At 38.3% G+C, this 21,508-nt stretch overlaps 1 protein-coding gene and 1 pseudogene across 1 annotated transcript in view; one reads left to right on the forward strand and one right to left on the reverse strand.

Moving 5' to 3' along the window:
- The window catches only part of NKAIN3 (sodium/potassium transporting ATPase interacting 3), a 185,950-nt gene that overhangs the window by 23,708 nt on the left and 140,734 nt on the right, over window positions 1-21,508 (reverse strand). The window contains exon 4 of the mRNA XM_060202332.1: window positions 15,587-15,647. Coding sequence (XP_060058315.1) covers window positions 15,587-15,647 — 61 coding nt within the window. The remainder of the gene's footprint in view (window positions 1-15,586; window positions 15,648-21,508) is intronic.
- On the forward strand, window positions 3,126-4,042 carry LOC103117286 (zinc finger CCCH domain-containing protein 8-like; annotated as a pseudogene).

Here is a 21,508-nt window from a genome sequence, read left to right on the forward strand (position 1 = left end):
AGAAAAGCAGAGAGGGAGCAAGGGGGAGAGGGAGAGGGTGAAGGAGTGGGAGGGGAGGGGGAGGGGAGGGGGGAGGGGATACAGACAGTTTGAGATCCAGAGGGTAGGGGGAGATTAGAGAGGAAGAGAGATAAAGAGACACCTGCAGCCCTGTTTCACCACTTGCAAAATTTTCCCCTTGCACGTGTGCCACCACCTAGCCCCTCAGTTTACTTTTCTAGAAAAATGAGTATAATGAGTGCTACCCAAGGGCTACTGCCAAGTGCTACCCATTATGATCACCTTGGAGGAGAAAGGGACCATGGAGTACTGGCACACATGGAGTGCATTTCTGCATTAACCGTAGATAGTCATTGACATTGTTTACATTGCATTAACCGTAGATGGTCATAGACATTGTTTACATATTCAATTTATTCTTAGAACGCATTTACAGCAAGTATTTACTTCTGGAAATACTTCAGAGGACAATGACTTTTGAGAATTTTAACATTCTCTTCTACTAACCCCCAGAAGTATTTCTTCTCATGGTGTTTGTAATAAACTTGTATCCAAGCCTGAGTTGCTCTTACTTGGAAAGTCAATGAATATTTTTGAGGAGGAGAAACTGATTAGTCTGCCACATTTCTTCTTTCTTTCTTTTTTTTTTTTTTTTTGTTTGATGATTTGCAAGCCTATTTGCAAATGATTTCTGTTCCATATATGAGTGAAACCATCTGGTAAATATTTTTCACTTCTTTATTTATCCCACTTAGCAACACTGCTGGGAACACCTGATTTACTTATGGTGAGCAAAAGAGATTATGGGACAACAACATAATTTGAATATGTCTGATATCAGACTGATGTCAAGAGCATGTTTGGGGGCCAGGCAGTGGCATACCTGGTTGAGTGCACATGTTACAGTGCACAAGGACCTGGGTTCAAGCCCCTGGCCACCATCTGCAGGGGGAAAGCTTCACAAGCAGTGAAGCTGGGCTGCAGGTATCTCCCTCTCTATCTCCCCCTGCTCTCTCAATTTCTCTCTGTCTCTATCCATAAATAAAATATAAAAAGACTTCAAAAACATTAAAAAAAAAAAAAAGCACGTACGTAACCTCACAAGGGATTGTGGGTATAGGAACTTACTTAACCAAGGGGCTGGAAATTCGGCCCTTTTCCTGTTTGCTCTTTCAGCTATCCTATCTTCCTTTTCACTGCTTCCTTTTCTGTCTGATCTTCTCTGGAACCAAGGATACTCTTTCTCCCAGGACCTGCATGTGTTGAAGCTGAATGCTGGTGAACTAAGTTTAAGGATTCGTGATTCCCGCCATATTTCTAAGTACCTTTGCCTCCTATTTTTCCATTGTGTCATTATGTATCCAATAAATTCCCATTATGTTAAGCCCTACAACAAAAGCCCAATGGAAGTTTTATTTTTTTTCTATACAACATCAGTTACTATTCATTCATTTTTGTCTCAAAAAATAACATGTATTTTAATGAATGAGTAGCATTCCAATGAATATATCACCAATAACTCTGTTATTCAGTCATCTGTTACACATTTGCTTTCTGAATGATTTTTCAAAATCAAGTAGAAAATGGCAGTGCTTTTCATGGAAAATTCTTAAATATGTATAGACTTCTACTTAAGTGACATCCACTTTTTTTTTTGCCTCCAGAGTTATCACTGGGCCTCGGTGCCTGCACCATGAATCCACTGTTCCTGGTGACTATTTTTCTATTTTTGTTGTTGTTATTGTTTTCTTTGTTTTTGCCTCCAGGGTTATCACTGGGGCTGGGTGCCTGCATTCCACTGCTCCCGGAGGCCATTTTTCCCATTTTGTTGCCCTTGTTGTTTTATCATTGTTGTTATTGTTATTGTTGTTCTTATTGCTGTCACTGTTGTTTCATTGTTGTTGGACAGGACAGAGAGAAATGGAGAGAAGAGGGAAGACTGAGAGGGGGAGAGAAGGATAGACACCTGCAGACTTGCTTTACCGCTTGTGAAGCGAACCCCTGCAGGTGGGGAGCCTGAAGCTCAAACTGGGATCCGCTGGTCCTGGTGCTTTGTGCCAGTTAACCCACTGAGCTACCACCTGGCCCCCTGTTATCATTGTTGGATAGGACAGAGAGAAATTGAGAGAGGAGGGAAGGTAGAAAGGGAGAGAGAAAAGCATCTTAAGACCTGCTTTACTTGTCAAGCGACCCCCCCCCTTTGCAGCTGGGGAGCTGGGGTCCTTGCTCCGGGGTCCTTGCACTTGGTAATATGGTGCGCTACCGCCTGCTCCCCCCACCCCACTTTTTCTTTATGAAGCTTTCTCTATTGATTATGTGTGGAGACAAGTTTACTAACTTAAATTGTTTTCTAGCTTGGAATCCCCTTCTTTTCCCTTCATTTATTCCTGTGATTTTTTAATGACAGGATATAGAATCACATGTGAAAGTTATTTGAGAGTGAGGCCACCAAGTGGGCACATCTTTTGCCCAAAATTCATGGCCTAGAATGGAACTGAATGGAGCACCTAACTCCCAGGAAGCTGTGGAATTCAGTCCAATGGTATGTTCAGGAGATAAGCTGACAAAGAGTTTAGTAAGAACAGCTGCCTAGTCTCTTAACACAAACTTGCATGTAGATATTATAAAATTTGTGAATGTGGTATTAAGTAAACAAGGTTTGAGAAATATCTCAAGTTTTGCAATTGTTGAACTTTGGCCAAAAAAAGAGTTGTGCTTAGCATACACCATTAATTCTAACTTAGATTTTCTGATTTTCTTACAGTCAAAGAGAGAATGAGAGTAAAAGCAAGAACACAGTAGGTGGAGCAGATGCATGGACTGGCGGTGTTAAGAGAGATAATTGTTGGGCTTCGGGCGATAGCGCAGCGGGTTAAGTGCAGGTGGCGCTAAGTACAAGGACCAATCAAGGATCCCGGTTCGAGCTCCCGGCTCCCCACCTGCAGGGGAGTCGCTTCACAGGTAGTGAAGCAGGTCTGCAGGTGTCTATCTTTCTCTCCCCCTCTCTGTCTTCCTCTCCTCTTCGTTTCTATCCAATGACGATGACATTAATTACAAGAATAATAAAAAAGAGAGAGATAGTTGTTTCCTCCTATTAAAAATGTAAACAGCTGGGTTCTGGAGAGATGGTGGACTTTGAGAATATCTTCTCCACCCACCCCCAACCCCATCCTTGGCAGGAAGTGGGTCATGGACTCTGATGAAATAATCAGTGATGAAATAGATATGATACAGAAGTTCAAGGAGCACAGGAAGATAAAATAAAATGTGAACTACAACTGGAGTGTGAATAAATTTAAAAAAACACACCAAGTTTAGGCACTTAAGAAACCTGACATCACTGAAGACTGTAACATAGCAAATCAAGAAGTAAGGACTGTGATGTGTATATAGTGACAATGGTGTCTATACTCAGGACTTACAAAATCATTTTGCTAAAGAACTTCAACAGAATATACAGGCTTAAGAAATGGCAAATGCATTTCAATCTTTCCCACCTCCTGAAGAATCTATGAAGGAAGATAGAGTAAAGTTTACCCAGAAAGCTGCTAAGCAAAATACTAAAAACATTAAAACTATTCATAAGAATGGTAAACAGAAGAAAACAAAGTGAAAAGGGCCTCTGGGCTCTGGAGACAAAGGATATAATGTCTCATTAAGGAAGAGCAATTCACAGCAATAGGATGGTGAACTGGGGAGCCACAGCAAGTGAGAATCCATCAACGGACATACAGTGGAATGCAGGGGAAAACATTTGTAGATATTTTCTGGAAGGAAATGAATTACAGAGACCAGCGTAAATTTGATCATGATGCAGAGATAGAGAGGGGGAAAAAAAGGAGAGTGCAAGTTTTATGTACAAGGATATTATACCAGAGGTGAAAACTGTCTGTATTTGCATAATGAATATAGCCTTGCAAGTCTTACGATACAGGAACAAAATGTTATCAGGGAGAGTCTTGCAAGTTTTCTCATGATCCACTGACTGTTTACACAAGAACTGTTGGCTAAAGTTTTAAATTCAGGAAGGAAGTCACCATAAAAATGAACTACATTAAAAAACTGAAGCGTGCGTATGTCTTCAAGATTGTTAAAGGCTGGTGATTTGGAATGGTTTGAATCCTTATTTAAACTGCCCTCTTGAGTCATGACAGTGTGCAACATCTTCTGTGAATGGTTTAGAGACAGAATTTAGTATGTAAGTAAAGGAGTTGGTCTTCACAAAGAGTTATGAGATGAATATATATATATATAACAAATGCTGGCTGGTAGGTAAATGTGATAATAGCAGGAGTCTTCTGATAGACTGAGTTTTCTCAGTTGGACTGAGGATGCATGAGTAGGGGTTCAAGATTTGAAGAGGAAAACTGCTATTTATTTATTTATTTATTCCCTTGTTGTCCTTTTTTATTGTTGTAGTTATTATTGATGTTGTCGTTGTTGGATAGGACAGAGAGAAATGGAGGGAGGAGGGGAAGACAGAGAGGGGGAGAGAAAGAGAAACACCTGCAGACCTGCTTCACTGCTTGTGAAGCGACTCCCTTCCAGGTGGGGAGCCAGGGGCTCGAACCAGGATCCTTAAGCCGGTCCTTGGCTTTGCGCCACGTGCGCTTAACCCGCTGCACTACCGCCCAACTTCCAAACTGCTACCTTTTTAAAGAAAAGTCTTTAATAATAGATAAGCAATGACTTACTTATTTTTATTTATTATTGGTTAGAAATAGAAATTGAGAGGGGTGGGGCAGATAGAGAGGGAGAGAGACAGAAACATCTGCAGCCCTGCTTCACCACTGGTGAAGCTTTCCCCCTGCAGGTGGGGCAATGAATTGTTTAGACCCCAAAAGGAGTTTGGGACAATTACCATACGAATAGAGTCAGCCTGAGGCAGAGCACACTCACTAGGGAATGTGTAAATGGCGGGGACTTGCAGAACAGCTCACCATTTGCCCTGGCTACAGATTAATCCTGGTCTTTTCACATGGCGATTTTGGGGTAACTTAGTTTGCTGACTTTGGACTTTTGCCCATTTTCCTAGCTAGACCTCTCCCCTCACATTCTCACTGATTTTATTGAACAAACCTCTCTTTTGCTTAACTTTAAATGGAGTTGCTTATTTTGCAGCACCTAAATATTTGCCTTTTACCCAGTTCACCCAAATAAAGCCTCTAATTGTTTAAACCCTTTCTCGGCACCCTGCAGTGAATCCTTCATGTGCTGCAGCCCAAAGCCCCTTAAGTATCTAGTTACAACATCAGCAGTAATCATATTTATTTTTTTTAAATATTGATCCCTGGGACCTAATCCAGGACGTTATCCATTCAAAGTCTATGCTCTGCTTCCGATCCATACCCTCGTCTCATAACATATTTTTAGTGGTTGCTCACAGTTCTGAGTTATGGCTAAAATTATGTTACAAGAAAGTAGGGGACAAAAATCTCTCTTCATAATGATTTCATGAAAACATTTTTATGTAGGTCTTCATTACTGAATACATTAAGAAGACTGGACAAGATTGTCCATTTTATGTGACAGTTTTCCTATAATTTTTTTTTATCAGTTGCTAAGAGCCATGTTACAATAAAGCTCAGTTATTGTCGGTTGGTAAAATAACACAAAAATATGAACATACTCAAAAGTTAGCTATAATGTAGAACTTGTTGACTTTGGACCTTTATGTTTCTCAGTCTAGGATATAAAAAAAAGTGCTTTACCTGCTCTGTACTTTATTTTCATATTGGTATTCAAGTTAAATGAATGTTCCCAAATACTTCATTTATGGTCCAGTGTCAAATATTATTCCTTGAAAGAACACTGCATTATTTTGTTTTTGTGGGCAGGAAAGTACTTAGTGTAAAGAATGTGAAGATAAGTGTTCCATTTACGACTTTTATCTGTATTACTTGTAAGACAATTCTTCAAAACAACTATAAAATTGTATCTTCACTAATATTTAATTCAAGCAGATAGCTCTCAAGAATATTGAATTATTTTGTTATATAAAAGGGCTAAACATCTGTTTTAGTGTCCTGTCTTACTTTCACATGTTTCTGTTTGATTGTCTGATCTTACTTAAATGCATCAGCATAAGCATACACTAAACAAAGAATGGGATAACAAGTCATCATCTCCTAAGTAGACAGAAGGGTAAGTACTTGAAAATCAGTTACTTGTATTTGCATCAGAAATATTCTTAGTTTGCACAGGGTATTAGAAGTAGCTTTCAATTAGTGAAACAAATACTACTCAATAGATGTGGAAAAAAAAAAGTGAGAACCCAGAAGAGAAAAATTTTATGAGGGCAAAGTAGACAGTGACCAAAACGTGGGAAGAGCCATAAACTGGGCAGAAATGAGGGAGAAAAAGGAAGAGACATAGAATGAGAGAAAGATAATGACAGAGATACAGAGATGTCATGATAGGTAATAATCAGTGTGGCAAGGGCACAGAACAGGGCATTGATAGAGTTAGAACTGTTTTTATTTGAATGACTTCCACTGTCTATTTTCAAGTGGAAACAGAACATTAAATTTCCCCCACCTCACCCCCATTCATCCTTATGGGCTGGAGGTGTTTTCTGCTTACTGGTGTCAAATCAGACCAGAATAAGTAGCCAATTAAAATTTTTTATTCAGTGAATTTAAGTGCACAAAAATCTTTTATCTTATTGTGAATTAGTCGCAATCTCATTGTGTGTGTGCACAATTGATAGGAGAAGGTATCTAACTTTTCTTAGGTGTGAAGAAAGTTATGAGAGTTAATGCAGGGTGGCATTTTCCCTACAATCCAGTTTCATAACAGGCATTTCACTGATTTCCCATGTCCCAGGTTCTGAATGGGGTCTAGCATACATGGGTGGCTAAGGTATCATTCCTACCCTCTGAAAGTAGAGAATTCAACTAGTTAAAAAAGTAATGAGTACAGGTTCAGCCTGCTCTGAGTTTACTGAGGCATAAGGATGAGAGTGCACTTAAGAAGAATGTCAAAGTACAGATGAAAGGAAGATTTGAAACAGCATGATGGTCATGCAAAAGATTTTCATGCCTGAGACTACAAAGTCCTAGGTTCAGTCCTTGGCATCACTGTAAGTCGGAGCAGAGCTGAGCTCCAATCTTCTCTATTTCTCTCTCCCTCTCTCATTCTTCTTCTTCTAGCGTTTGCCCCCTCTCTCATTAAAAATGAATAAATAAAATATTTAGAGACCTTTGTCAAAATGAAAGAACATAAGAGAGATGACAGTTACCTGACTAGAGGTGACAGTGTCTCATTTGGTGGACGAGAGAGTAGGAGACAACAATAGCTATTATTATCATTCACCTCCACTTCCTCCTCCTTCTTATTTTGATTTTGGTACCTAAGCCTTGTGCATTTGTGATTTCACTGTCCCTAGGTTAAATTTTTTCCCCATTCTATTGATATTTTAACAGAGAAAATAAGGGAGAGAAAGAGAGAAAGAGAGAGAGAGAGAGAGAGAGAGAGAGAGAGAGAGAGAGAAACAGAGAGGCACCACATCCTTGCTCCACCATTCATGGAATTTCTCCCATTTGCTATGGTGCCCAGGTTGAAACTGAAGAACTTGCACACGGTAACTTGTGTGCTCTACTGAATGGGCTGTCTCCCACTCAACAATTACTTCTTTATGGATATTATCTGCAAAGTATTCTTCTAGGCTTCAGCTTTACCTCAGAGGGCAAAAGTGGTTTTTTTATTTATAGATTTTATGGTAATTTTGTAATTATTTGACATCGTTATTCAGCAAATTAAAGAAAAAGTTGTGGGTTTTTCATCTACGTTATGATGATGCACAAGAGAAATTAGTTATTGAATATATACATAGAACTCACTAGAAAATATTTAAAAGAATTACATAGTCTGTGGGAACCAGTAGATCATGGATAAATAATTGGATAAATACTATGACCCTTTTGACATGGTGACTCTGATTCTAGGATCACCCTAGTCTGAATTTGATTTGATTTTTTTATCTTTGACTCAGAAAATTTTCCCATATCTCTATTGTGAAATACAGTACATTGAAAAGTTCAAAAGGCAGTGAGTGATTTTTCTGTTCTAAAGGTTACCGTTGTCTTTGATACTTCACTACTTTTCCTAACACCTGCCCTTTGGGTCACTTTACTTTCCTAAGGCTTCTCCATACATTTCAGACTTGGAAATTCACAGTCAAAGTCAAGTTAGTTAATTTCTTTCTTTCTTTCTTTCTTTTTCTGTTTTTTTTTTTTTACAAAAAATTTTATTATCTTTATTTATTTATTGAATAGTTAGAAATTGAGAGGGGGGAGCGGGAGATAGAGAGGGAGAGAGGCAGAGAGAAGGTTAGTTAATTTGTTTTCCACTAGCTTTCCCAGTAAATTCTTAGGAGGCAGAGGTGATTTTTATTAGTTTATTTTTGATTTTTTATTACCTTTATTTACTGATTAGAGACAATCAGAAATTGAAAGGAAGGGGTGAAAAGAAGGGGGAGGGAGAGAGAGAGAGAGAGAGAGAGAGAGAGCGAGAGCGAGCGAGCTGTAGTACTTTCCTCCTGCAGGTGGGGACCAGGGGCTTGAATCTGGGTTCTGGTGCACTGTCACATGTGCCCTCAACCAGGCACACCACCATGCATTATCCCCTCCCCCCAGGATGATTTTCATTTCCAATTTACACCATTACTATCATAATACTACCTCACCCTCTTAGGAGAAATTCAGAGGCAGGCAGACAAATATACGACTAACTTGTAGGTAGTCTCAAGGACAGGGACAAATCGATTTCTTTTCCTGAATGTTACACTTCTTTCCTGTGGAAAAATATTCTAACAAGGGTCGCATGGTTGCATAAAGAGCTGTTTAGAGATTCTCAATGCCAAATATAGAAACTGCACCTGGGGGATTCATTTACTAAAAAAGAAGGAAAAAAAAAGCTACAATTTTCAGTATACTTCGCCCTCACTCCCTGCCTCATTTAGCATATGCAACCTAGACTGACCTTTGCAAACACAATCAACTGTCTTAGTTGCAATCTGCAGCCTAATGTCAGACACTGTGCTGGCAACAGAGCCTTCAAAAAGTGCTGTCATATTTATAAAACTTATGCTAATTTAAACTATTTTTTACCTAGCTCCCCTCCTCCCATTAATTAAAAATCATTGAGTTTATTGATTCTGACAAATTGATAGCAAGTCCACAAGTTCATGTGTAGTAGTAGATAATTCACATACAAGAGATGCTGATAGGCTTCTGTAAATTATGAATATCCAGGTCTTACAAAAGCATCCTTGGAGACTGATAGATACAACAAACAGTAAGGAGGCCGGGTGGTGGTGCACCTGGTTGAGCGCACATGCTACAATGTGCTAGGCCCTAGGTTTGAGCCCCTATCCCCCACCTGCAGGGGGAAAGCTTTGTGACTGGTGAAGCAGTGTGGCAAGTGTCTTGCTGTCTCTCTTCCTCTCTCTCTTCCCCCTTCTTCTCAATTACTGGCTGTCTATCTAATAAATGAAGATTAAAAATTAAAAAAAGGAAAAAAAACAGAAAAAAACGAAACAAAGAGGTAAAAATGGGCTCCCCACACACACACTAGAACAAATTATGGAAATCACTGATCTCACTTAGAAGCACTCTTCTTTTTTGTGAGTTATTTATTATTATTATTTTTATTTCACTGCCTTTGATCTGAAGTCAGGGTCTTTCTGAAAAGTGTTAGCAAAGGAGACTCAGAGGTAACTAAGAAGATGTATGGCGGCTGGGAAAAAAAAAATCTTTTCTTAAGTGTTTAATACCTTTCAAAAATGTCCAGGAGAGAAGTAGGTAGCTGTTACTAATTTTTAAGGTTGGTTGACATCATTCAGTTCAAGACCAAGGCTTAATTTTGCATTTTGAATAATGCAGACATTTCTCTTTAGTTAAAATAGGAACAGAAATAATAAATGATACTTTGTCTGCCAAAATACTGTGACATTACATTAGATATTTTCAATTGGTCTTCAGAATAAGCTTTCCAGGAGTATACTTAGACAATTTGGAAGGCTACCAGTATCATTTTCTTATTTTATATTTACATTTTGGAAAAACAATTTAAAGGATGTGTCTTCCTGACTGTGAATCAGTAATGTAACATCCAAAGTGCAGTTCACTATTATATTGATAAGTTAAAGTGTTGGCACAAGCCCACAAGATCACTGCAATTAATTGCAAACATTGCTTTTTTGTTCACATAGGCTTTCTGAAGACTCTGGTACAATTTAATTACATCTGCAGTTTTGAGTCCTATTTCTTTTAATAAGAATGTAAAAATTGCCCTCACTTGAGAACTGTGGTGCTAAAGGCCTTATGATTATTTTTCACTGTCTTCTCTTCTAGCAAATCATCATACCCTGTTGGTTTGGGTATATAGTTTACTTTGGTTTGAGAACCCAAGGCTCCTTTTGACTGTACTGATCATTTGAATTGATGGTAACACAGCTACACTATCCAAATGTCTCTCAGTAACATAATATATAAGCCTAATAACACAAGAATGAAACTATTACTAGAATAGGCTACTAGCGTCTGATACAAATGCTAGTTTGATAAATATTAAAACAGCTGATGCAGATTCTATTGAAAGTCTTAAGCTAATTAAGGACACTAAAGTCAATGGCACTACAGTATCTGCCAGTACCAACACAATCCATGCAGCCATTCATTACTCTGAAAGAAGACTGACAAGTCGGTTAAAGATCATTTACTCAAATCTTTCCTATCACATGAGACTACCTAGTTCCATTTCAGATGGTGCATTTTCTAACGAAGCTAAAGAGCCTAGATATAGGGTCGGGCTTACACATATATCCACAAGTTAGGGACAGTTATATACCTCAAAGCAAAAGTGTTTAATAGTCCTCTGTGACTAGACTTAGACCTAAGATTGGCAACCTAGTAGAATAGCCTCAAGGAGGCACCATAAATTCCCTTATTAAATATTTAATACTTAGACCTAGACGCCCTCCTCTCCTACCCACTATTTCACTTCCTTCAATCGCTCTACCTAGTCAATTAATTATACAAAAGATAGTAATATATACTCTTCCATCTTTTAATCTCTTCTGACAGGGTATTAGCATAATTGTAATAATCTTTAGAAGAATCACTGTATACAATTGGGCCAAGAGACATACTTGCAAAATATATATATTAAGTAAAGGATAATAAAGATCCCTATGACCATACTTACTAGAATCATCAAACAAGTAAATGCAAGCCCCCCCAAATAAAACAAAAACAAAACCCCAAAAACCTTGAAGCTAACTTAGACCCTACGATAGTCCTAGGTCTATTTCCTCCCTAAACTGATGCCAGACCACCTTGGGTAAGACAAATGGTACTTGATGCTTTAACAAATGGGAGAAAGTCTAAGCTTGTCAGACAAAGACAAAGAAAGCTGGAAAAGGGTAAGAGACTGGCTCACTTAATGATATCCAATAGTTTTAATAATTTCCTTATTAGGGAATCTTTGTTCCCCCATAGATACTATGGACCTTGCCCTCTAACAGATCTCTGCCTCTACCATCACTGGTCACTTTCACCAGGAACACCATCATAAGCCCTCCTGTGGGCCTTTCTAGGACCTTGCTCTTGCTATAAACTAGCAGTGGTAGGAACTGCCCCACTCTCCGAGGGAGAGGGGCTGGGTCATCTTACTCCACCACTCCACGAAGACTGGTCCTGAAATAAGTGCAGCCTAGAATGTTTCCAGCTGTGATCATAGACTGTGAGTTCAGCTTGACAGGGACTTGGAAGTCATACAGGCTTCTGTGCTAAATATAAATACATATGCACCCTCGATCAGATTTATGTGGTAAATAATCAATTGTAATTATGTATTTTCTTTAAATTTTGGAGCTATTTTCTGCCCTAATCTGGCTTTGTAGTTCTGTTCTGACCTCTGACACCATCTTCCCAGACAATATTTGTAGTCCACCTCCATGTTAGCTGTCAAACTCAAGCAAAGATTACTATATTGTAAATGATCTTTTTTAAAAAATAATTTTGTATGTTATTTATTTATTTTAACATGTATTTATTTATTCCCTTTTTGTTGCCCTTGTTTTTTTTTTTATTGTTGTAGTTATTGTTAGTGATGTCGTCGTTGTTGGATAGGACAGAGAGAAATGGAGAGAGAAGGGGAAGACAGAGAGGGGGAGAGAAAGACAGACACCTGCAGACCTGCTTCATCGCCGGTGAAGCGATTCCCCTGCAGGTGGGGAGCTGGGGACTGGAACCGGGATCCTTATGCTGGTCCTTGTGCTTTGTGCCACCTGTGCTTAACCCGCTGTGCTACCGCCCAACTCCCTGTATGCTATTTAATATTTATTTACAAGATTATAAGATAATAGGGGTATAATTCCACATTGTTTCCAACACCAAAGGTCTGTGTCCCCATTCCCTCCATCTGTGTCACAGATAAGGTTTGACTTTATATCTGCCACTATGTATATACATCATATATATATATATATATATATATGTCATATATATATATGTCATATATATATACATATATATATAATGTTTTCTACAGACCTGCCTTTACTCTCTTTTAAAGTCACACCTATACCTATTATTACTTCCAAGCATTATTCCTTTTTCCCTCTTCTCTCTCAGATAAAAGAAACAGTACCTGACTTCTTTCGGTGTTTTCCAAATTCACCTCCCTTTTAGTGGTAGTATCAAAACAATATTTCTGGTGTCAGATATTTTGAGTCCTGGTGGAACTGTAGTTCAGGGTTCTCTGGTTATCTTCCCCTATTAATTACCTCTCTGAGAGTATGGACCAAAATTCTTTTTGGGGTGCAGAAAACGTGATTGCTGGCTTTTGTAATTGCTTCTCTGATGGCCATGGATGTTGGCAGGTTGATCCATATCCCCAACCTGTTTCTATCTTTCTCTAGTAGGGCAGGGCTCTGGAGAGGTGGGGTTCTGGGGAAGCATTGGTGAGGTCATCTGCCCAAAGAGGTCAGGATGGAATCATAGTAGCATCTGCAACGTGCTGGCCAAGAGGCAATAAGGTATAAAGCAGGACAAAATGTTTATTAAACAGGAAACTAAAAGGTAAGAATACAAAAGGTATGACTAGGGTGGAAAGTGGCTAGGAAGTTTGTTTTAGGTATGTTCCTAGGGGCCTATAACTTTAGTTTCAAAAATTTAGGTCTAAATGCCTACACTACATTTAGTGTAGTGCCTATACTACATTTAAATGTACTATTTCGGTCTAAATGCCATCACTACAACTAGTTCAGTGAAGTTAGGGCCAAATGTTAGCATATTACAATCAGTTTAGTGAAGAGGAAAAGCAAAAATGACCTGGGGAGCAAGCAATGCACAACTAGTTGAATGAACATCTACAGGGAATTGGGTTCAAGCCTCTAGTGCCCATCTGCAGGGGGAAAGCTTCACAAGTAGTGAAGCAGTGCTGTAGGCATCTCTCTTTCTCTCTCCTTCTCAATCTTCCCCATCCCTCTCAATTTCCTCTGTCTTTATCTAATAAATAAATGAAAACAAGAAAGAAAGAAAGAAAGAAAGAAAGAAAGAAAGAAAGAAAGAAAGAAAGAAAGAGAAAGAGAAAGTAAAGAAGAAAGACTCTTGGTACATTTTCAAATGTACTTCCTAGGCAGCCTGGAGATAGTCAACTTGTGAAAGTATGGGCCTTACCATGTATCAGGCCCTGAGTTTGAGCCCTGATGTCACAAATGAACATCAGGGCACAGATGGTGGGCTGGCGCTGTGATCTCTTCCCCTCTCCTTTTGACGGAAAGCAGTGGCACTGCACATGCATAAGGTCCCAGTGCCACACACATTCACACTATTTTCTAAGGTGTTAAGCCGGGATTTACAAAGATATCCATTTTTTTTAAAAGTATTTGTTTATCCACATTACAAATAATGTTCTCTAAATTACATCCCTTTGGAGTTGTGCTTTATAGAGAAGTAATAATGGCTACGTAGACAATGATCTCAACTTATAAGCAGAGACTAATTACCATGTTATAACCACAGATTTAAGATGCTCCAATGGATTTATTTGCCTATAATGTTATAATTCAAGTTATCAGCACATTCTCTACTAGTACATAAACCAACAACAAACAATGTTGTCCCAACAAGTGCCTTATATACAAACAAATGGCCAATAAACACCAGTTATTTAGTTATGTGGGTAAGTTTCAAACCCACTTAACTTCAGGTTAAGTAATAAACATCAATCTTAACTCCTTAGCTTTTTTTTTTTTCAGTAGCACTTTTCTTTTTTCCCTTCAGCTGGTACTGGGTGGGGCAACAGACATGCATATTACTACTTAGTGGTACTCCCTGAGTGACTTTTCTCTTTCTTCTGTTTTTAGAGAAAGTTGAAAAGGAGAGACTAACTGAGAGAATGAGGACCGATACCAGAGCAATATCCAAGAAGCTCCCCTGGACTCCGTCCATGTATTGCCCTATGTTGTCAGGAATCAAACCCCGGACCTCACACATAGTGAAGACATGTTCCCTACTGGATGAATGTTGCCAGTTACTTTTTTTTTAAATTCACATAAATTTAAAAAACTTATGTGAATTTAAAAATTTTAAGTGTCCTTCTTTTTCTCCTTGGTCAATTTTTTTTATGTTTCTATATCTTAGGTTACAATCTTATAAAATTAAAAAAAAAAATTAGAGAGATGAGTCGTGATCCTTCAGGTTCAATATTCTATTTACCTCCTAAAACACTAAGTTTGTTGTCAAGTCCACTTTTTGAATCTGGAGAATCTTTAAATACAAATTACTAAGATAATGAAATGACAATACTGTAAATATACTTTTCAATTTAAGTTTGTTTGTCACCATTTCTTTCTTCTCAATGCCCTAGGTATATATATATATATATTTCTCAGTAATTTAATATTGGTTTACATGACAGTAAAATTACAAGACAGTATTTCTACACCACATCAACTACCAAAGTTCTATGCTCACTCCTCCCAACAGTACCCAGAAAAATGTGTGATTCTTAACACCGATGTAAGCCAGTACAGAACTGTCACAGCTCATCCTCTCTGATGAACTAATAACCCACAATGTAGGTTCCAATCTTTATAATCCAACACATTCCTTAAGGTTGTCATTTTCAGGGTTATTTACTTTTTCTGAGAATTTCATATAGTTTATATATTGACTTGCTATAGTGTGCTATATCGATGTTGTTACAAACAGTTAAATTCCAAATTTCTGTAGCAAATATACTTACCATTAGTGAAGGACAAAACAGTTCCTAAATTGCTGGTAGCATAGTTTCAATCTCTGTTGACAAGTTCGTTACTAAGACATAATATGATGCCAGTCAGCAGGTGTCTGTGTTTCTGGGCATCCTCCCGTTAATTAGCGTGAGATTTTTTTTTTTTTAATACTTAATGTCATTTTGTTTGTGAAGTGTATCTCGTAAACGCCTGATTGTAATTTTGCTATACTACTTAATCATTTTGTATTCTAAATGTGAGAGATTTCATTGCACTGTTAGATTTGTTTTTGCAGTATATTCCATGCCAGATAAACCAACAGATTGATGGAACAGTACTTACAGGTATCCTCTTCTTCCATGAACATACTGATCACATAACAGGCATACACAAAGCCAACCAACTGGAAAGGAAAACAAACATACTTTAAGAATTTATGCCAAATGTCTGTGATTGAAATATAAAACCTGTGCAGTTCAGTAGGCAGGCAGAGATGAACATTTTATGGTAGTTACAGCTATGAATTTGTACTAGGAATAAAGTTGTGTTTCATCAGTTTACAATTTTAAGGAGTCATTTTAATTTTATTTATCTTCGGTAGTATTCTAAAAAAGTTTGCAGGAATGACAATTTTTTGATTTGAGATTTTCAGTTCTTATATTTTACAATAACCAAATATTAATACTACTCAGGTACTAACAAAAATTGCCAAATATTTATTCAGAGCATGTAACTTTACGTTTTGACTCTAAAACAAATTACATCAGCACTCATTATAACTATAACTATCTTAATTTAAAACATATTTTTAGTATTTATTTTGTCTTAATGAGAGAGACAGAGAAGGACTAGAGCATTGCTCAACATTGGTTTATGGTGGGGCTGGGGACTGAACCTGGGACCTAGGGGCCTCAGGCATGAAAGTCTGATGTGCAACTGTTATGCTCTGTTCCCAGTCCATTTTAGTTTTTAATAGCCACAAGAAGAATAACAATGTGATAATTGTAAATTAAATAGCAATCTACTTAATTATTTTAAATGGTCCAACAATCTAAGTTCTACTTAAACCATAAGTTAATTTGTGAATTATACTGTAAAAATACATTACCGAACTTTAAGATCATTACTCACAAACAAAAAATAGAAAAAAATAATTCATATTGTGGATACCAGTGGTTTGCAGACTAGATGTAACCCAGAATGTAAGTTTTCTATCATCTTGTTGTATGCACTTACACAAAAAGATAATTTTAGTCTTTAGAGCCAGAGTTACTGTAATTCCTAGAGGGTGATATTGTTATTGAATCTAGTCTAGTTTAAAATTATGCAGTAGACTTTGAAGAAAAGTAGAAACACTGCTCAACAGCATTTATCATCTCTCTTCAGTCTTTCTCATCATTGTTAAAATCTGTCTGTTCCACTTCCCTCACATAATAAAATAACATTTGGGAAGGAAAATTTTCTGATATTCCATTGTGAAAGACTGAGAGGTTCCAATGCAGAAAACAATATATCTGGTGTTTTCAACAATCCAAATAGATTAGGACCCTGAATTTCTCATCTACTTCAAGATTCTCTAGACTAAGATGAAGAGATTGCTAAGTGAAAGGTGGGTGTGAAGTCTACCAGACAGTTCTCCAAGTGCTGTAAGGTCCTATCACCCTGTGAGGGTTTTTTCAATATCTCACACCAAGCAGGGGCTACTTCAGAAAACCGCTGGAGGAGCTTGGCAAGCTACTTGTTAAGCTGAGGCTAGCAGAGGTATTGTGTGTAGGGAATAATAAAAAGAAAATGGTACGTTTCGCTTTTGTGGAAAAGTCTTTCTGACCAGAGGGGATGACCTCAGGGGCTGAGGTTAGCAAGACAATGATGCAAATATAAAGAACCCTGTGGTGAAAAGTAAAGAAAATGTCTGTAAAGTTCACAATCTGAATCTGATCAGGCCTATGTTCACAAGCTGCCAGAAGAAGGCTGTAGGAGATAAGGAGCTGACTGCACTTTCACATCTGTAGGGTGGACTTCTCAGGGTACAAGGGTTAAAAAAAAATCTTTTACCCTTACAACTTGTATACAGTTCTGACTGCATCGACTTTGTAAAAGCAAGCAATCACTTTGAATTTATAAATGATGCTTCTTATTTATCACTAGCTAAGAATTAAGAAATTAACCTCTTCCAGTTCACTGAAAATGTTGGAAACTAACCAAAATGGTTACTTTCTGATCTACTGGTCCACCTTCTGGACCTATGGGTAATTTACTGGTGTGAACTGAGACTGAACTTGGGCTTTTCTTTTCTCCTCCAGGGTTATTGCTGGGCTTGGTGCCTGCACCATGAATCCACTGCTCCTGGAGGCCATTTTTTTCCCCTTTTTGTTGCCCTAGTTGTTGCAGCCTCGTTGCGGTTATTATTGCCATTGTTGACGTTGCTTTGTTGTTGGATAGGACAGAGAGAAATGGAGAGAGGAGGGGAAGACAGAGAGAGAGGGGGAGAGAAAGATAGACACCTGCAGACCTGCTTCACCGCCCGTGAAGCAACTCCCCTGCAGGTGGGGAGCTGGGGGCTCGAACCGGGATCCTTACGCCGGTCCCTGCGCTTTGCGCGACGTGCGCTTAACCCACTGCGCCACCGCCCGACCCCCTGAACTTGGGCTTTTAAACAGGTGGATTGGCTGTTTATTCTAAAGGTCTGCACCCATAGTATGGCTATTATTAAACGTGTTAATAAACTTCTCTTTTAAACTCTGAATGTACTTCACAGCAGTGATTATTTCACCTATTACTCACATTTGGAAGAGTCAAATGGTGAAGATTTGTGTCAAGAGGAGATTTTGGTGTCGCGGTGTGGCTAGGACTGGGCGGGTATGATGGTGTGATAGGGCAGGGCTGCGTTATGTGTGCCCTTAGCATAGGAGCTAAAGCCCTCTTGAGGTTGCTGGCCGTGCTGTTCTGGAGTAGGGCACCACCCAAGAAGTCTCCCTACAAAGTGCGGATGACCTCAGAAACATAACACTAGTGGGGACTGGTGGAACATGCATATTACCATGTGTGAGGATTGCAGGTTCCCACTTTCAGGGGAAAAGCTTTACAAGTGATGAAGCAGTGCTGCAGGTCTCTCTCTCTCTCCCCCTTCCTCTGCCCCTTCCCCTTCTCTGTTTCTATTTCTCTGTAAGAAAATAAAGAAGAATAGCCACTGAGAGAGGTGGTGTCTTAGTGTAGATGCTGGAGACCATGCAATAACCCTAGTGGAAGAAAAAAGGGGGTAGCACTTTGGATAGAATGTTATATGGCTAGAGAGACTGATCAGCTAGAGAAACATGTTGGTAAAAAAAAAAACAAAAAAAAAAACCTAGAAGGATAAGTTTCTGAAGAATCCATAAAAGCAACCCATGAAAGGAAACATTCACACTGGAATATTTTACATCCAAAGAACACTTCCTGCTAGAGTGGAACTAAGCACGTCATGTAAGACTTTGTTCCTTATCTCTTGTCCCATGATTCCTCCTCCCACTTTAACCCTGCAATTAACTCCAAAAAGTAGGCAGCAGTTGACAGAGAAGTGGAGTGAGGAAAGGGGAAATTGCTACGAATCCCTTCCTTCACTGTATTTCTACACATTAAAACCAGGCTCAAGCTATGGAGAAAAGTTCTTAAGTGAAGAAAATGTTATGTATCTTTAATATCTAATATCACAGTGGTAAGTCTCCATTGATCTGTGATCCAAAAGGCAAGATGAACTGAGGGTACACAGTGTACCTTAAGATGCAGTGTGTCAAAGAATAAATTTTCTTTTTGATGATATTACACCAAGTCTATACACACCTATCTCATCCGATTTCCCAAGGGGACAGGCGATGGCACATCTAGTTGACTGTACATGTTACAACATGCAAGGACCCAGGTTTAAGCCCCTGGTGCAGAAAGAGGGGTACTTCACAAGTGGTGAAGCAGTGCTGAAGATATCCTTTGTTTATCCCTTTCTATCTTTCCCTCCCTTCTTGATTTCTCTATTAGTAAATAAGCAAACAATAAATAATATTTCACAGGGTTCTGCACTGAATATAGGCCCCAGATCAAATCGATGGGGTTTAGTTAAAGGTATTCATATACTTTTCCCAGAATTGCAAGCCACTCTCTTCCCTGACCCAGTTTTCTAGTCCTATTCCCAACCCTGACACCATCTCCCCAGATAATACCTGTGGCCCATTTGCATGTTAGCTATGGGGCTCAGGCAAAAATTAGTAAAGTCATGAGCCCCTTGGAATATACCTAAAATAGATCTACTAACTTTTTCCAAAATGAAGGCCCCAAATCTCACCTACTATATTTATGCCTTTAGGTTCCAGATTATTAATACATTCTTCTTTATATCTTAATGTTTTTTCAGCAACCAAGTTCCAGATGTTACCATGACGCCAACCTGACTTCCCTGGGCAGATGACCTCACCAATCTACCCTGGAATCCCATCTTTCTGGACCCATGTCTCATTAGGGAAAGGTAGAAACAGGCTGGGAGTATGGATCCACCTGTCAACACCCATGTTCAGTGAAGAAGCAATTACAGAAGCCAGACCTTCCACCTTCTTCACCCCATAATGATTCTGGGTCCATATCTCAGAGAGATAAACAATAGGAAAGCTTCCAATGGAGGAGATGGGATATGGAACTCTGGTGGTGGGAAATGTGTGGAATTTTACACCTTTTATTCTATGGTTTTGTCGATATTTTGTTTTTTATTTTATAAATGAATTAAACAAAATATAAAAAAAATACTTAAAAACATGAGAGGTCTATCATTTCCTTAACTAATAAAAACTTTATTTTACAAGCATAATTATTATCAGATACATATATTTGCCAAATTTATATTTCTTTTATCTCCTTCCTATCTTTCTTTCTCTTTCTCTCTCTCTCTTTCTTTCTTTCTTTCTCTCTTCCTTTCTTTTCTCCAGGGTTATCACTGGGGCTTGGTGCTGACACTGAATCCACTGCTCCTGGTGGCCATTTCCAACACCCTGCCCCACTTTCCCCCCCACTTTATTTAATAGGACAGAGAGAAATTGAAAGGGGAGGGGAGACAGGGAGGGAGAAAGATAGACACCTGCAGACCTGCTTCACTGCTTGTGAAGTGTCCCCCTGAGAGGTGGGGAGCAGGGGCTCAAACCCAGGCCCTTGAGCAACGTAAAGTGCGGCTCAACCCTGTGTGTAACTAACTGGCCCTGAGACATGCACTTTTATAAAGGCAAAAGAGAGCAAGCTCATCTGAATAACTTCATATATATATATATTTTTTGCTTAAAGGACTTATTTTGCATTTCATGTTTATATAGTTTTTGGGTGATGACTTATGCTAAAAAATTGAGTTAGCTATGTTTTCTGCAAGATTCATTGTGCATGTGCTAAGGAGAACTGTTCAAACCATTATTTTACCTTTGCTAAGTGAATCTTTTGAGTGACAGAAAATAGTATTAGGTTTTTAATCAGAGTGACAACACCTTATCCTTCCATTTTTAGTGAAAAAAATTTTAATACTAAAATGTGAGCAAGCTCATTTCTAAGTGAGCAGAACAACATCTAGCAACAGAAAAGTTGTCAGATCCAATTGTTCTCTAATGGACCTTAATAGTATCTTGACAGATAAAAAGAAAGGGATTTTGGTTAGTAATTGAAACATATACTACCACTAGCTGAAAGCAGTAAGGGAAGACATGATATACTAGTAATAGCGATCTATTCTCTATCTTCTTAGATGGAATTTGTCAGTCATGATCTCTATATTATAACAGAGAATTAATTAAAATAGATCCTTTTACTTTTGCTTTACTGATGGGCACAGTGATAAAATATTTATTCTCAAAATTGCTTTTGCTATTATGATTAACCAACTGCTAATTAATTAATAATGCTATTTTCATGAGAACCTTTTTAGACATCATGTTAGTCACCAATTTCTAGATGTCTGACTATTGTTTAATTCTTGGTTTCCAAGAATTTATACGAGTATAAATAGTCCCTGTGGTTTTCTGCTTATCTCTAAGAAATGTCATAAATTAAATTCTTACCAGCAGCAAACATGCACACAATAAATAATGCTGGAATGACAATTCTGATTACTTCATTTTTTTTTATTAAAAATTTGAAAGACTCATTTTAGTTACATAAAAATTCTTCCTCTATGTTGTAAATTTTGATTGCATAAATTCCATCTTTTCAATATCTTAAATCAAAGCAAATGGCATAAAACTAGTTACCAGCACCACTTTTTGT

The sequence above is a fragment of the Erinaceus europaeus genome, chromosome 1 (genome assembly GCF_950295315.1).
Source record: "Erinaceus europaeus chromosome 1, mEriEur2.1, whole genome shotgun sequence".
Classification (NCBI taxonomy): Eukaryota; Metazoa; Chordata; class Mammalia; order Eulipotyphla; family Erinaceidae; genus Erinaceus; species Erinaceus europaeus.